Raw genomic sequence first — 18,453 nt, forward strand, 5'->3', positions numbered from 1 at the left:
TTTTCGAGATGAAAAGTGGTTGTGATAACATACTTCACTCAAGAATTATTTGTTTTTGGCACATAATTAGAGAAGCAAATTGCAATAACAACAACACGGTAAATTATCTTCAGTGCTGCCATTTGGAAGACCTTGCTATGTGCACATTGTACAATTTGAAGAGGGTCTTTAGTACAGTCCAAGTTTATTGCCATTCAACTGTATATAGTACATATGTAGCACCAAATGAAACAGCATTGCTCTTGACCAGGGGATTCCCAACCTTTGTTATGCCATGGATCCCTACCATTAACCAAGTGGTCCATACACCCACTGCTCTGGACCAAGGTGCTCAACACAATTAATATAACTTACACACAACACAAAGCTAATATTACCACAAATAAATTAACAAATAATGATGTGCATCTATGACATAAGTCGAAAAGTAAAGAGTATACGCTACTGGTATTTCATTGGTTGGAAAACACTTTGGGAGGTTCTGAGGTCATTCCAGGTGCAGCAGAATTGCAAATCGTTCTTTTTAAATGAGAACCAATCAGTTCCAAGGACTTCAAAATCTTGCGAAGTCCATTCTTTTTCTTCTGACTGATTCCGTTGGCTTCTGTTCGGGGGAGCTTATTGCAAAATTCAAAAACAAATGGTCAGAATTTCAAGCCTGCTGGAGCTTTCTTGTCCAACTGATTCTTCGCACTGTTGAAATATCTTACAGCTATAAATTACTTTTGCCATTTAGAGTCATAGAATCACTTTTGTTTCAGATGTTCATTTAATGAGTGTGTATTCATGTCCAATACATTGTTCAGGATGAAAAGATACCCTTTGTCCCACCTCCATTTCAGGGTTGAGGATAGCTTGCCCTTGTAGTGTTTTCTCTGCTCTCATGGAAGCTTCTTCATGGGACAGAGCTGAGAGTAGAGTGCTTGCTTTAGGAACTGATGCTGGATGTGGGCCAGGGATTCCCTAGGGTCGTTGAGCATGTTATACTTTTTCAAGAACATCCTGGCTCATTTCCAGCTGCTCACCTGCTCATCTCGTGCTGTGATGGAGACAAGAATGGAGCATCTTTTCCAGGAGTCTAGTGTCAGCGTGTGAGTGAAGTGGCTACCCACCAGAGTGTAATTGGGAACTTGAAACTGGAGATTTGCCTCTCCTATCAATGGACTTGGTGGAACTAGGAAACCAGCGTTGGTTGAGGGTACAACTGTAAGTTGTCCATGATTCCGATACATGAGGAGGACGGGGTTAAAATCAGGTTGCTGATGGGTGTGGTGTCACTTTTGTGATCTGGGTCATTAGAACCTGTTGGCCAAAGATTGAGCTGGTGTAATGGAGTCACGGTCAACTTTGTCATCCGTCAACATTCCTGTGGTGATGTTGGAATGATGCACAACAGATAGGCCCCATTGGCACCAAGGTTTCTTGTCACCATCTATTTTCAAATATGTTCTGGTGGACAAATGAAGCAACGGCACATTCATGTAGCAGCTAGTGTAACACTTTACAGTGCCAATTCCTGCCGCTGCCTGTGAGGAGTTTGTACATTCTCATGACGGCGTGGGTGTCCTCCCACATTCCGAAGACAAATGGGTTAGGATTAGTGAGTTTTGGGCATGCTATGTTGGCACCGGAAGCATGGTGACACTTGTGAGCTGCCCCCAGCACGTCCTCAAATGTTTGAAATGCAAAAGGAAGCATTTCACTGTATGTTTCAAAGTTTCGATCTACAGTATATATGACAAATAAAGCAAAGCTCCAATCTCTCTTTATATGTAATAAAGTTAATTTGTATCAAGAATGTGTAACAACATCAATGACTCAGTTAGAAAGTGGTCCAAAGCCAGCACCTTGTCCATGGTGCTGAGGAATGAATATCTCAGAAAAGGCAGAAAAAGTTATTTCATTGGGATTTCAGTGAAAACATACTGCCTGGAGCTCAGGAAAGCTTGAAGTCAAATTTGGTGTGAGACATGAACAGTAACCGCCTTCAAATCTTGGCGTTGTATACCCTAGTTTGAGAGATTCCTGGAGTCTAGAGCTCTTGTTAGAGTCATAAAACAATGGAGTAGAGATACAGACCCTTTGGGCCAACCACTCCATTCTGGCCACATTGTCTACCCAACTAATCCCAATTTCCTGCGTTCGGTTCGTATAGCCCCTCCCTCCATGTACCTATCAAGAGTTTCTTACATGATACTGTTGTATCTGTCTCAACCACTTTCTCTGGCAGCTCATTCCATGTACTCACCATCTTCTGCGTGAAAAAATTTCCACTCAGGACCCTTAATTCTGTGTCCCCTAGTTCAGGACTCCCCTACCCTGGGGAAATTTCAAAATTCAGAGTACATTTATTATCAAAGAATGTATAAACTATACAACCTTGACGTTCATCTCATTACAGGCAACCACAAAACAAGAAACCCAAAAGAATCCATTAAAAAAAGACCAGCATACACCAAAAGTGTAGAGAGAGAGAGGAAAAAAATCATAAATCATGCAAAGAATAAGAGCAAGCAACAGCTTTCAGAACAAAAATTAATCCATAGACACGAAGCCTAAAGTAGGCCGCAGCCTCAGCCTCAATACAGTGGAGTGAACTATTATCGTCCGCTTTATCTATGCTGCTGATCATTTTAAATAATTCTACAAAGTCACCTTTTATTCTCCGACATTCCAGGGAATAAAGACCTTCTTGGCCAGTATCTCCCTATAATTCAGGTCTTCCAGTTCTGGCGATATCCTTATGGATCTTTTCTCCACTCTTTCCATTTTAACCATGTCCTTCATAAGGTGACCAAAACTGTACACAGTACTCCAAGTCCAAATCCAATACATTTCAGTTTAGCACTTATCATTACCACTATGGAAATGCCAATGCCCATGAACGTAAAATCCTACAAAATATAGCGGATATAGCCCAATTCCTCATGGGTAAAGACCTCCCCACCATTGAGCAGAGTGTTGTTGCAGGAAAGCAGCATCCATCATTAGGGATTCCCCCCCACCACCACCACCACCACACAGGGTCATGCTGTCTTCTGACTGCTGGCATTGGGAAGAAGGAACAAGAGCCTCAGGACTTACATGACCAGGTTCAGGAACCATTATTATCCCTCAACCATCATCCTCTTAAACCAAAGGAGATAACTTCACTTTCCCCCATCATTGAGATGTTCCCCAAACCAATGGACTCACCTTCAAGAACCCTTCATCTTATGCTCTCAATAGTTATTGCTTATTTATTTATTGTTATTCTTTCTTTCTTTTTGTATATGCAGTTTGTTGTTTTTTGCTCTCTGATTGAATGCCCAAGTTAGTGTGGTCTTTGTGGTTATTATTCTATTATGAATTTATTGAGTATGCCCAGAAGAAAATGAATCACAGGATTGTATATGATGATGTAGATGTACTTTGACAATGGATTTACTTTGAACCTTGATGGCAAGAAGTTTGTTGCACGTTGAAAGGTGATTTCTCAGAACTTACAAGTTCAGCAGAACTGTTATACCTGTGAGTCTTTCAACTCTCCCAAATCCAAGTTTTTCTACATTGCAAAACTAGCACTTTATTTTCAGAGTCAGGAAGCAAGAGCCCAAAATGCAGAAGGATATGAACTGAATTAGGATCAGCATCAGGTTTAATATCACTGGCATGTGATATGACATCTGTTGCTTTGCAGTAACCAGTACATTGCAATGCATAAAAAACTATAAATTACAATAAGCTAATGTACAGTATATATTTCTAAATAAATATAAATATAATTAAATTAAACTGTGCAAAAAGAGAGTGAAATGAATGCTGAGTAAGTGTTCATGGGTTCATTGTCCATTCAGAAATCTGATGTGAGAGGGGATGTAGCTATTCCTGAAACATTGATTGTGTGGCTTGAAGAATCTGTACCTCCTCCCAGAAGGATATGTGGAAATACAGAGTGATGCTGCACATGACAGGAGAAATGTTGAGGGTTAATAAAAACTGCTCTGTTAATTCTGTGTTCTATCACTGCAGGAAAGTGGAACAAGAAGATTATGTTAGCAAAGTTCAAAAGACAGATGGGCAGAAGCACCTGCTTGTCATAAACTGCAGAGCTGTTGTTGAGAAATGAAGATTAATAATTCTGCAGGAATCTTATAATAGTCTGTTGATTTACCACAATTTCATTAGCCAGATCCTCTGTGAGTTCGTCAAAAAATATATATATGCCAAATGCCCTTGCTATCCTGAGAAGTATGAGAGTCACAGGCACTGTGACAGTTACTTATTTCTGTAATAGCTTGCCATTCATGGACTCTGTTGTTTCTCTTTTCTCTCCTTCGTCCATCACCTTTCCCCGGTTTTACAGTCAGTGCATTCATCAGATCCTGGAAAGTGTCAACCACATCCATCAGCATGACATAGTGCACAGAGACCTCAAGGTCAGTATTTGCTAATGCAAGCACAAGGGTGAATTCATCTCACGTGGGGGGAGTCAGTGTGGCCCCTAGCTGTTGCCTGTTCTCTCGTACTGTTCAGAAGTTCCAGTGCGGTTATTTCTGTTATGACTAGTGGCTGGCTGTGGGATCACCCAGAGAGCACGCTCAGTGCCTGAGCACCCAGCGATGTGCGTGCTGCTCTCTAACAGAGATTTACTTCACTGAGTTCTGTGAGTTTTCTATGTTCTGGTCCCTGCATTTGCTGAACTGTCACATGGACACTAGGGCAAGAGTGGAAGCTTTGCGTTATGTTTCTGCACACTTATGTTTGACTTGAGACACTGATGTCGCACATCTTTGGAACCAGTTAGTCCAAAATTTCGATCACTTTGACTGCTTTTCACTGTCAGAATACAATTGGAAAGCATCAATATTGTGAATCTCTGGATTACTACCAGTGCCACGTGTTAGTCAGAGTAGAAATAGGAGGATATTTCAGATGAATACATGGCTTGAAAAATGGTGCAAGGGGGAGGGATTCAAATTTCTGGGGCATTGGAATCATTTCTGGGGGAGGTGGGTGTGGTGAACTACGTGTGCCTGTCTGGACATGCCCCTGCTGACTGCTCCTGTGGCTCCTCCCACAGACCCCTGTATAAAGGCGATCTGAGGCCTATGCTCTCTCTCAGTCTCCAGGACGTAGTATGATGGTCACTCACTCCTGGTTCCTTCTTCCAGTCAATAAAAGCCGATATCTCGCCTTACGTCTCAGAGTGAGTTATTGATGGTGCATCAGTGGGACCGGTATAAACAGGATGGTCTGCACCTGGGCTGGACTGGAACCAATGTCCTAGGGGGAGCATTTGCTACTGCTGTTCAGGAGGCTTTAAACTAATGTGGCAGGGGGATGGGAACAAGTGCAGAGAGACAGAGGGGTGTAAAATGAGGGTAGAAGCAAAAAGGTAGTAAGGTGAAAAGTAAAAGTGGCAGGCAGGCAAATCCAGGTCAAAAAGCAAAAAGGGCCATTTTTCAACATAATTGTATAAGGGCTAAGAGTGTTGTAAAAACAAACCTGAAGAGGCTTTGTGTGTCAATGCGAGGCGCATTCGTAACAAGGTGGATGAATTGAATGTGCAGATAGTTATTAATGAATATGATATAGTTGGGATCACAGAGACATGGCTCCAGGTTGACCAAGGATGGGAGCTCAACATCCAGGGATATTCAATATTCAGGAGGGATAGACAGGAAAGAAAAGGAGGTGTGGTAGCATTGCTGGTTAGAGAGGAGATTAATGCAATAGAAAGGAAGGACATTAGCCTGGAGGATGTGGAATCGATATGGGTAGAGCTGCATAACACTAAGGGGCAGAAAACGCTGGTGGGAGTTGTGTACAGGCCACCTAACAGTAGTAGTGAGGTTGGGGATGGCATTAAACAGGAAATTAGAAATGCGTGCAGTAAAGGAACAGTAGTTATAATGGGTGACTTCAATCTACATATAGATTGGGTGAACCAAATTGGTAAGGGTGCTGAGGAAGAGTATTTCTTGGAATGTATGCAGGATGGTTTTCTGAACCAACATTTCGAGGAACCAACTAGAGAGCAGGCCATTCTAGATTGGGTATTGAGCAATGAGGAAGGGATAGTTAGCAATCTTGTCGTGCGAGGCCCCTTGGGTAAGAGTGACCATAATATGGTGGAATTCTTCATTAAGATGGAGAGTGACATAGTTAATTCAGAAACAAAGGTTCTGAACTTAAAGAAGGGTAACTTTGAAGGTATGAGACGTGAATTAGCTAAGATAGACTGGCAAATGATACTTAAAGGGTTGACGGTGAATATGCAATGGCAAGCATTTAAAGATCGCATGGATGAACAATTGTTCATCCCAGTTTGGCAAAAGAATAAACCAGGGAAGGTAGTGCACCCATGGCTGATAAGGGAAATTAGGGATAGTATCAAGTCCAAAGAAGAAACATATAAATTAGTAAAAAAAAGCGGCACACCTGAGGACTGGGAGAAATTCAGAGACCAGCAAAGGGGGACAAAGGGCTTAATTAGGAAAGGGAAAAAAGATTATGAGGGAAAGCTGGCAGGGGACATAAAAACTGACTGTAAAAGCTTTTATAGATACGTGAAAAGAAAAAGATTGGTCAGGGCAAATGTAGGTCCTTTACAGTCAGAAACAGGTGAATTGATCATAAGGAACAAAGACGTGGCAGACCAATTGAATAACTACTTTGGTTCTGTCTTCACTAAGGAAGACATAAATAATCTTCCAGAAATAGTAAGTGACCGAGGGTCTAGTGAGATGGAGGAACTGAGGGAAATGCATGTTAGTAGGGAAATGGTGTTAGGTAAATTGAAGGGACTAAAGGCAGATAAATCCCCAGGGCCAGATGGTCTGCATCCCAGAGTGCTTAAGGAAGTAGCCCAAGAAATAGTAGATGTATTAGTGATAATTTTTCAAAACTCCTTAGATTCTGGATTAGTTCCTGAGGATTGGAGGGTGGCTAATGTAACTCCACTTTTTAAAAAAGGAGGGAGAGAGAAACCGGGGAATTATAGACCGGTTAGTCTAACATCAGTGGTGGGGAAAATGCTAGAGTCGGTTATCAAAGATGTGATAACGGCACATTTGGAAAGAGGTGAAATCATCGGACAAAGTCAGCATGGATTTGTGAAAGGAAAATCATGTCTGACGAATCTTATAGAATTTTTTGAGGATGTAACTAGTAGAGTGGATAGGGGAGAGCCAGTGGATGTGGTATATTTAGATTTTCAAAAGGCTTTTGACAAGGTCCCACACAAGAGATTAGTGTGCAAACTTAAAGCATACTGTATTGGGGGTATGGTATTGATGTGGATAGAGAATAGGTTGGCAGATAGGAAGCAAAGAGTGGGAGTAAAAGGGACCTTTTCAGAATGGCAGGCAGTGACTAGTGGGGTACCGCAAGGACCCCAGTTGTTTACAATATATATTAATGATTTAGACGAGGGAATTAAATGCAGCATCTCCAAGTTTGCGGATGACACGAAGCTGGGCAGCGGTGTTAGCTGTGAGGAGGATGCTAAGAGGATGCAGGGTGACTTGGATAGGTTCGGTGAGTGGGCAAATTCATGGCAGATTCAATTTAATGTGGATAAATGTGAAGTTATCCACTTTGGTTGCAAGAACAGGAAAGCAGATTATTATCTGAACGGTGGCCGATTAGGAAAAGGGGAGATGCAACAAGACCTGGGTGTCATTGTACACCAGTCATTGAAGGTGGGCATGCAAGTACAGCAGGCGGTGAAAAAGGCAAATGGTATGTTGGCATTCATAGCAAAAGGATTTGAGTACAGGAGCAGGAAGGTTCTACTGCAGTTGTACAAGGCCTTGTTGAGACCGCACCTAGAATATTATGTGCAGTTTTGGTCCCCTAGTCTGAGGAAAGACATTCTTGCCATAGAGGGAGTACAGAGAATGTTCACTAGATTGATTCCTGGAATGGCAGGACTTTCATATGAAGAAAGACTGGATCGACTAGGCTTATTCTCACTGGAATTTAGAAGATTGACGGGGGATCTTATTGAAACTTATAAAATTCTAAAGGGATTGGACAGGCTAGATGCAGGAAGATTGTTTCCGATGTTGGGGAAGTCCAGAACGAGGGGTCACTGTTTAAGGATAAAGGGGAAGCCTTTTAGGACCGAGTTGAGGAAAAACTTCTTCACACAGAGAGTGGTGAATCTGTGGAATTCTCTGCCACAGGAAACAGTTGAACCCGGTTCATTGAGGAAGTTAGGTATGGCCCTTGTGGCTAAAGGGATCAGGGGGTATGGAGAGAAAGCAAGTACAGGGTTCTGAGTTGGATGATCAGCCATGATCATACTGAATGGTGGTGCAGGCTTAAAGGGCCGAATGGCCTACTCCTGCACCTATTTTCTATGTTTCTATGAGCTTCAATTGATACAGTCTTGAGTCTGTTTCCAGTTCTGTGCAGATGAGCTACAGCTGTGCTTCCTGGTGCGGGTGTGTTAGTTGTCTCAATGTTACTGACTGCGTGTTTTGCTGAGGGCTGCCATGTTTTCTATGATCTGGTTCCTACATTTGCTGAACCATCATACTGGCATCAGGACACCAATTAGTTGAAAATTCCCATCATTTTGACCATCTTCACTATCAAAGTAATAGTGATCTGTTTTCTATGTTCTAAAACATTTAATACAGAAGATCAGATAGAAACAGGGCATTGACCAACAATGGCAAAGACTGAGCCATTAGAAGCAAACTTAATTACTGACCAATGCTTCTAAAGTGTCACTGTTCCAGTGTTGTGCCTTGCTTTGCCCATAATCACCTCTCTGATTGTTTCCACTCCTGAAGCCAGAGAACTTGCTGCTTGCAAGTAAATGCAAAAATGCAGCCGTGAAGCTAGCTGACTTTGGATTGGCGATTGAAGTTCAAGGTGATCAGCAGGCATGGTTTGGTAAGTTCCTGAATTACTTGTTACAACTACATGTAAAATCTATCAGAATGTCTTTGAGCATAAGGTATGGTGCAGCTTCCATCACTTTTATGATGTAAAAAGTGTTTGTGGCACTTTATGCTCAGCGGCCACTTTATTGGGTAAACCTGTACACTTGCTTTTAAATGCCAAGACCTAATCAGCCAATCAGGTGACAGCACCTCAATGCATAAAAGCACACCGACATTGTCAAGAGGTTCAGTTGTTCAGACCAAACATCAGAATGGAGAAGGAATGTGATCTAAGTGACTTTGATTGTTGAATAATTGTTGGTGCCAGATGGGGTGGTTTGGGTATCTCAGAAACTACTTATTTCCTGGGATTTTCACACACAGGTATCTAAATTTTACAGAGAGTGCTATGAAAAACAGAGGGAAATTATCTAGTGAGTGGCAGTTCTGTGGGTAAGAACACCTCGTTAAATGAGAGAGCAGAGGAGAATGGTCAGACTGACAGGACGGTGACAATAACTCAAATAGCCACATGTTACAACAGTGATGTGCAGAAGAGCATCTCCAAATGCACAACACGTCAAACCTTGAAGTGGATGGACTACATTAGCAGAAGACCACAAACGTACACTCAGTGTCCACTCCATTAGATATAGGAGGCAACTAATAAAATGGCCACTGAGTGTAAGATCCCTATTTACCAAATAGTCAATGAATCGCAGGAGGGTTGTTCTACAAAGATCTCAGATCACAAAATGAATGAATAAATCACCATTTCAGCATCCTTAGTTTAGTAAACCAAGAGATTCTGCAGATGCTGGAAATCCAGAGCAACGCATACAAAGTGATGGAGGAACTCAGCAGGTCGAGCAGCATCTATGGACAGGAATAATGAAAGGCCTTGATCCGAAATGTTCACAGTTTATTCCCCTGCATAGAGATGCTGCCTGACCTGCTGAGTTCCTCCAGCATTTTGAGTGATACACGGCATGGTTTTCATCAATAAGAATCTTGCTATAAACTGACTGCAGGGAAAGAATCTCAGTCTATTTTGTGACAGAAAGGAATGCCACCTGATCTAACCCATAATTCAGGAACAGTCATTGACACAAATACCATCAGCTCCAGTCAAAAGAAAGTGACAGCGTAAAGTTTATTTTTGTTCATTTTGAGTCAAGGAGCTTTGAAAGTCAAGTTATTTCATATGCACAGGTGCAGTGAAAATCTTACCTGAAGCAGCATCACAGACACATCGCATATAAACAGACACATTGCATAGTAACAGTCATGTCGCATACGAACAGACATGTCGCATGTAAACAGACACGTCGCATATAAACAGGCGCTTAATATATAAACAGACTTGTCCCATATAAACAGACACATTGCGTTACATGTAAACCAATGCATTGCATAGAAACAGACACGATACATATAAACACCATTCACAAGATTGAAAGGGTTAACATACAGGGAGCGTTTCAGTGCTCTGGACTTATACACACTGAAGTTTAGAAGAATGGGGAGAGGATCTCATTGAAACTTATTGAATACTGAAAGGCCTAGATAAAGCAGATGTTTCCTATATTGGGAGTGGACTTGGACCAGAGGGGGCAGTTTCAGAATTGAAGAACATCCCTTTAGATCAAGAAATGAGAAGGAATTTCTTTAGCCAGTGGCTAGTAAATCTGTGGAATTCATTGTCACAGGTGGCTATGGAGGCCAAGTCATTGAATACATAGATAGGTTCTTAATTAGTAAGAGCATCAAAGGTTCTGTGGAGAAGGCAAGAGAATGGGATTTAGTTAATGATGGAATTAGCCATGATGGAATGGCAGAAAAACACAATGGGCCAAATGGCCTAATTCTGCTCCTCTGTCTTAGGTTATTAAGAGGACTGGAATATAAAAGCAAGCATGTAAAGCTGAGGTTTTATAAGGCAATGGTCAGACCACACTTGGAGTACTGTGAGCAATTCTGGCCTCTTTATCTAAGAACGGATATGTTGGCATTGGAGAGGGCCATGAGGAGGTTCATGAGAATGATACCAGAATTGAAAGGGTCAACATTTGATGGCCCTGGGCCTGTACTGAGATTCAATGAGGGAATCTGATTGAAACCTATTGAATATTGAAAGACCTGGACAGAGTGGATGTGGAGAGGGTGTTTCTTACAGTGAGGGAATCTAGGACCAAAAGACACAGCTTCAGGACAGAAGGGTGTCCCTTTAGAATAGTGGTGAGGAAGAATTTCTTTAGCAACACACACCAAATGCTGGAGGAACTCAGCAGGTCAGGCAGCATCTTCAGGAGTGGAAAGGAAGGGGGGAAAATGCCAGAATAAAAAAAATGGTGGGGGGGGGAGAAGGAGGACTGGCAAAAAGGCAATTGGTGAAGCCAGGTGGGTGGGGGAGATAAACAGATGGAGAGGAAGGAATCTGATTAGAGAGGAGAGTGGAAAATAGGGGAAATGGAAGAGGAAGGCACTAGGGGAGGTGATAGGCAGGTGAGGAGAAGAGGTAAGAGGCCAGACTGAGAAATAGAAGAAGGGAAGGGGGAAAAAATTACTAGAAGGAGAAACTAATGTTCATGAAATCAAGTTGAAGGCTACCCAGACTGAATATGAGGTATTGCTCCTCCATCCTGAGGCAAAAGAAGGGTCTCAGCCTGAAACTTTAATAGTTTATTTGTTTCCATAGATGTTGCTTGACCTGCTGATTTCCTCCAGTGCCTTGTGTGTGTTGCTCTGGATTTCCAGCATCCAGTGTTTAGGAACTTCTTTCACTAGAGTGTGGTGAATCTGTGAAATTCATTGCCACAAGGGGATGTAAAGGACCAATCACTGAATATATTTAAAGCAGAGTTTGATAGGTTCTTGATTCGCAAGGGCATCCAAGATTACAGGAAAAGGAGAATGGCCATTGAGAGGGGCAATAAATCAGCCATGATGGAATGGTGAAGCGGACTCGATGGCCAAATGGCCTAATTCTGTTCCTACATCTTCTGGACCTGTGTGAATACAGAGTTAAATTATTTCTGCCTTGACCCACATCCGTCCTCTCTGGTCTGCACTAGATGTAAGTCCAGCTGTGTTTGCCAACATCTGAATACCTTGCAGCTAAAATACCCAGTTAGTCTTTTGTCAGGTAAAATAATTATATTAACAAGGTTGCAAGCAATGTGGAAGAGATAAGTGCTGCTTAAGTAAATTGAAAGCATACACTTGCACCCTGTAGTGTCATGAGTAGACAGCCTGCAAACTGCAACACTTCTCTTGATCTTCCTGTTAGAAATTCAGTCTGTTAGTGGAAAGGAAGCCTGAATCATCTCTACGTGTTAGACTGTTGTAGAGTACATTTGCCAACCAAACTGGAGCTAATTAGTCAATTGTCACCATTTTTCCTCAGTAGTTTCTACTTATAGGCTCATACAGCACAAAAACAGGCTCTTCAGCACACCTTGTCCATGCCAACTAAGATGACCATCTAAGTCAGTCCCACTCGCCCATATTTGGCCCATATCCCTCTAAACCAGGGGTTCCCAACCTATTATCCATGGACTCATTGCTTAATTGTGTCAGTGCATGGCATAAAAGATATTGGGGACCCCTTGTCTAAACCTTTAATATTCACACACGTACCTGTCAAGTGCCTCTTCAACCTCCTTCTCTGGCAACTCATTCCATTTACCAGCTACTCTCTGGTGACCCTTTGTCAGGACACTCTTCAGCCCTGAGGAAGGGTCTTGGCTTGAGACCTCAACTGTTTATTTATTTTCAAAGACCTGTTGAGTTCTTCCAGCATTCTGTATACGTTGCTCTGGGTTTCCGCTATCTACAGACTTTCTCGTGTTTATGTTGCCCTTCAGGTTCCTATTAAACCTCTCCCCTCTGACTCTAAATCTGTGCTTTCATGGTTGATTCCCCAACCCTGAGAGAAAGAAGGAGGGGATCTTATGGATGGTGATAACTAGCAAGCCCACACTCCTCCCGAGTGCAGTGTATTGCATTGTGGGTAATTAAATGAGGGTAGGACTTATCACTGTGAATGGTAGGCCCCACAGAGTGTTATAGAACAGATAGTCTAAGAGTGGTTCCTGTAGTCAAGTGGTTCGGATAATGCTTTACAATGCTAGCAACCCGGGTTCAATCCCTGCCACTGTCTGTAAGGAGTTTACTCGTTCTCTCCAGACCACATGGGTTTCCTTCAGGTGCTTGGGTTCCCACTGGTGTACAAGTTAGTGGGTTAATCAGTCTCATGGATGCAATTGAATGGTGTGGGCTTGTTGGGCTGGAAAAGGCATGTTAAGGTTCCAGATCTTTAAATAAAATAAAATAAATTTGAAATCATTCCTATAAACATCCTAATTCGTATGCTAATAAAATGACATCCCTATGTTTTTTTGACCCAGAGCTAGCAGGTTTATTCTATCTGAAAATTATTGTATCTGAAATTTTAAGCATTAATACTAATTAAATTCATAATTACAATCTTAGTATAGCAGAGATTTCCTCCTGGAGTTCGGGGCCCTGCAGATTACAATGGTTTTTGCTCTGACTTCTTGTGACTGGGATGAATGAGGAGATCTCACTTGGGGATGTTAAGGATACAACTGTCAGTCCTGGGCTGCAAGGAAGGAAGCAAGTCACTCCGAGATGCCAGGCAAATTTTCTTACCTATAATTGGCCTTGTGTACTGCTTTGTGTTTAACTTTCATCCCAGTGTTCTGGTGGAGTGGCAGTTGTGTCCCATGAACCAGGATGCTCAAGACCTGATGGCCCAGTTGGGTCTTTCCTGTTTCTAGTTCCTGCCCACCTGAGCTTACAAACTGGTCCCTTTTCCAGCCAATCATTTGTAGACAAGTCTCCAGCATTCCTTCCCATTACTTCTGCACTTTGGTTGTTTGTCAGTCTTTATAGTTTTTCATTGGTTCTATTGTGTTCCTTTGTACTTACTTTGAATGCCTGCAAGAAAATGAGTCTCAGGCTAGTACAGGCTGACACATACATACTTCAATAATAAACTTAATTTGAACCTTAGAACTTTACCACCATCTGGTTTCTCATGCCCCACACCTTCCTACAAACTCTTTTGGACTGAGCTTTTTATCAAGATGCTGGAGGGACTCTGCAGATCAGGCAGCATCTATGAGACCCTTCATTCGGATCTGACAGTTGATGGGTCTCCACCTGAAACGTTGACTGTCCATTTCCCTCCATGGATGCTGCCTGGCCATCTGAGTTCCTCCAGCATCTTGTCTGTTGCTGCAAAGAGCCATAAAGTAGTACAGCATGGAAAAGGCCCTTTGGCCCATCCTTGCCCTGCTGACCAAGATGTATATGAAAGCATTTGGCCCATTTCCCTCTAAGCTCCAGATTCCAACATCTGCAGTCTCTTATGTTACCATCTATCAAGTTTTTCTAAAAACCTTCTTCCTTGATTCTTTGTTTCTGTTGGCCATTCCCTCTGTGAATTGCTCTGTGGGCTGAGCACCAACAATGATGAGACGGCCTACAGAGAGGAGGTGAACGAGCTCAAAGCCTCGTTCCAGCAAATAACCTCTTCCTTCATATCTACAAGACAAAGGAGATGGTTATCAACTTCAGAACTTGCTGCACTCACAGCACCCTTTATGATGGTGTCTGTATATACTAAGTTTATATACTAACATCATGAAGGATCTCATCCACCCTGCTCATGGTTTGTTTGTCCCAATCCCATCAGGGAGGAGGCTACATAGCATCCTCATCAAGACCACCAGACTCAAAAACAGTCAGTTTCACCAAGCAGAATCTGAATCAGGTTTATTATCACCAGCATGTGTTGTGAAATTTGTTAACTTAGCAGCAGTTCAATGCAATACATAATATAGAAGAAAAAATAATAATGATAACAAATAAATCTATCAATTATGTATACATATATTGAATAGATTAAATATCATGCAAAACAGAAATAATATATATTTAAAAAGTGAGGTAATGTTCAAGGGTTCATGTCCATTTAGGAATCAGATAGCAGAGGGGAAGAAGCTGTTCCTGAATCACTGAGTGTGTGCCTTCAGGTTTCTGTACCTCCTACCTGATGGTAACAATGAGAAAAGGGCATGCCCTGTGTGCTGAAGTTCCTTAAAAAGGGCTTCCTTTCTGAGACACCACTCCTTGAAGATGTCCTGAGTACTTTGTAGGCTAGTACCCAAGATGGAGCCAACTAAATTTACAGTCTTCTGCAGCTTCTTTTGGTCCTGTGCAGTAGCGCCCCCCCCCCCCCCCCCGCCCAAACCCAGCCCGTCAGAATGCTCTCCATGGTACAACTATAGAAGTTTTTGAGTGTATTTGTTGACATACCAAATCTCTTCAAGCTCCTAGTGAAATAATGCTGATCAACACATCCACCCGCTAACTCCACCACAACTTTATTATTTCCTGTCAGTCACTTTCGGTACAGCCTAGCATCATGACGTATAACTTCATGACGTAAAATCAGTCGATGTATATAGGCTATCTTATGTACTTAGATTTGTTGCATGTTTTTTTAATTGTTGTTTGTGTTCTTTATCTTTTGTGGGGGTTTTGTGCTGTACCCATGATTTATATTCTTCTTTACATTTTTGTATGGAAATGATAGTAAACAATCTTGAATCTTGAAAAACTATTGATGAGTAAGTTAGCTGTGATTCCATGCTGATCATTTCCTGGTACACTTGGGATTCAGATAAGGAATGAAGATCAGGAACACTGGTTGTGGAGTGTCAGTTGGAACCACTATATGCGGATGACTGTGCTCTTCTCTCACACACACACACAGAGGATATGCTACAGGCTACAGTCACTAAGTTTGTCAAGGCTGCAAAGGCTTTTGGTTAATGGTCAGTCTGAAGAAAACAATGATCCTCCATCAGAAGCCCCCATATGCTTACAACCCACCTCAGATCACCATTGGCAACCACCCTCTCATCACCTGCCTGGGCAACATCCTCTCCAACGAAGCTACAGCAGTAAAGGACACTGACAATCAGCTTGCCAGAGCCAGCAGTGCCTTGGGCACCTCCAGAAGCGTGTATGGAAGAACCAGCAACTGTGTCTGTCCACAAAACTCCTGGTGTACACTGCTGCTGTCATCACAACACTGCAATACAGCTCTGAAGCCTGGGTCTTGTACCGCAAGCAAGTCCAGTTGCTTGAGCGCTTCCATCAGCACTGCCTCTGATCCATCATGGTTATCAGCCGTCAGGATTGTGGCTCCAACAACAGGGTCCTGGAGAAGGCTCAACTCCCAAGCACTGAAGACACTTTGCTGCTCAGGCAGCTTCACTAGTCAGGCCACGCATCCTGCATGGACAACTCCAGGTTACCGAAAGCAGACCTCTACGGAAAACTCTCTCAGGGCAAGAGAGATTGTAGTGCTCCGCACAAGGGGTACAAAGACCAACTTAAGCAGCAGCAGTTCTCTCAGGCAAATATGGTGGTCAATGAGTGACAGCAGTTGGCTTGTGACAGAGACCGCTGGAGAACACTGATCTATGGAGCAGCCAAGGATTTTGAGGAATCCAGAACAGTGACTGCTGAGGAGAAGAGGAGACGCAGGAAGGAACCTACTACCCAAGTGCCCACATCCCAGCTGTTCCTGTATCCCTGTTGCTCCACAATCTGCAGATCCAGACTTGGCCACTATAGCCACCAATGATCGTGCCATGGTAAATACATGGTAAATGGTAGGGCATTGAGGAATGCAGTAGAACAGAGTGAATTAGGAATAATGGTGCAGAGTTCCCTGAAGGTGGAATCTCATGTGGATAGGGTAGTTAAGAAAGCTGGCCTTTATAAATCAGAGCATTGAGTATAGGAGTTGGGATGTAATGTTAAAATTGTACAAGGCATTGGTGACGCCAAATTCGGTCACTGAATTATAGGAAAGATGTCAACAAAATAGAGAGAGTACAAAGGAGATTTACTAGAATGTTACCTGGGTTTCAGCACCTAAGTTACAGAGAAAGGTTGAACAAGTTAGGTCTTTATTCTTTGGAGCGTAGAAGGTTGAGGGGGGGGACATGATAGAGGTATTTAAAATTATGAGGGGGATAGATAGAGTTGACGTTGACAGACTTTTTCCATTGAGAGTAGGGGAGATTCAAACGAGGACATGAGTTGAGAGTCAGGGGGCAAAAGTTTATGGATAACACGAGGGAGGATTTCTTTACTCAGAGAGTGGTAGCTGTGTGGAATGAGCTTCCAGTAAAAGTGGTAGATGCAAGTTTGATATTGTCATTTAAAGTAAAATTGGATAGGTATATGGACAGGAAAGGAATGGAGGGTTATGGGCTGAGTGCAGGTCGGTGGGACTAGGTGAGAGTAAGCGTTCGGCACAGACTAGAAGGGCCGAGGTGGCCTGTTTCTGTGCTGTAATTGTTTAAATGCTTATATGGCTCCTGAGCACTCTTCTTCCCTCCTGATCTTCACAAGCGAAGAACCTGCCATCATCATCCGGAACCACATCCTAATGAAGAAACTCAGAGCAACACTGCCAAGTTGTGGTAAGGGAAGACTACACTGTGGCACCATGAGCTATCAAACCAAGATCTCTTCCACCCTGGTTACAGGTTGGCTTCTTAAATCAATGTTTAGAATTAGCTGGATATCCACAGATCAGAATTGCCCCAGATCCCCAATCAGCTCACTGGTGGTCTTGAAGATTTTGCTATCTGCACAGTGAGTACAGTCTTTGCTGATCCAACACCAAACTCAGCACAGCAGAGTAATTCAGTGCTTGAGGTGCTTGTGACATGCGATAAACCACAAGATAAATGGAAGTCTTTCATCTCAGTTTAATTAACTGGATTTGAACTAGTTGTCAGATAAACATTTAATTTAACGCTTCTTTCCTTGTCACAACAGTTCTGCAGCAGAATCTCTTGCAAAGCGGATTTTGTTTCTCTGAATTCGGTCATTGATGCCAGAGAAAGACGCAGATAATCTCACAATGGCTTAATTGAAGCTACTAGAAGCCACCAGCTGGTAGCTAGATTCCATCTTAGTGAGAAGACCTTCAGGGGAGGAACTGTTAAATCATTACCTTGTCTACACGTGACTCCAGACCCAATCCATGTGGTTGACACTTAATTCACTCATTTGTATCTTTACTGCAATGTTTAAACTGATCTGATCGCCTGTCATTGACCTAAGTGCTGAAATTAGACACAGCAAAGTGACTCCCTGGCAAGTTCTTGTCAAAGGCACTGGGGGCTAGGTGTCTACATTAGGACAGCTGTCCCACAGTCAAAGTATCTATATAATAAAAGTATGTATAATCCCACCATACACTACCCTGAGATTCATTTTCTTGCTGTCATTTACAGTACATACTTAAAATAAAGAAATACAATAGAGTTCAATTTCATTGTCAGCTGACTGTAGATATATTCAAACAAATGAAACAATGTCCTCTGGACCACAGTGTATCCACAAAACATATATCACACAGAGTATGTAAAACAAAATATTACCATAAATAAGTTAATAAGATATCATTCGAAGTGCATGTAGTGTGCAGCACAGGTAAACAGTAAGCAGCTCACTG

The 18,453-nt window shown here is 42.4% G+C and overlaps 1 protein-coding gene across 2 annotated transcripts in view; it reads left to right on the forward strand.

The window, feature by feature from the left end:
* The window catches only part of camk2g2 (calcium/calmodulin-dependent protein kinase (CaM kinase) II gamma 2), a 468,766-nt gene that overhangs the window by 311,855 nt on the left and 138,458 nt on the right, over positions 1–18,453 (forward strand). For both annotated transcript variants that reach the window (XM_059946757.1, XM_059946756.1), the window contains exons 6-7: positions 4,346–4,418; positions 8,787–8,889. In XM_059946757.1, coding sequence (XP_059802740.1) covers positions 4,346–4,418; positions 8,787–8,889 — 176 coding nt within the window. The remainder of the gene's footprint in view (positions 1–4,345; positions 4,419–8,786; positions 8,890–18,453) is intronic.

Source organism: Hypanus sabinus, chromosome 21 (genome assembly GCF_030144855.1).
Source record: "Hypanus sabinus isolate sHypSab1 chromosome 21, sHypSab1.hap1, whole genome shotgun sequence".
Taxonomy (NCBI): Eukaryota; Metazoa; Chordata; class Chondrichthyes; order Myliobatiformes; family Dasyatidae; genus Hypanus; species Hypanus sabinus.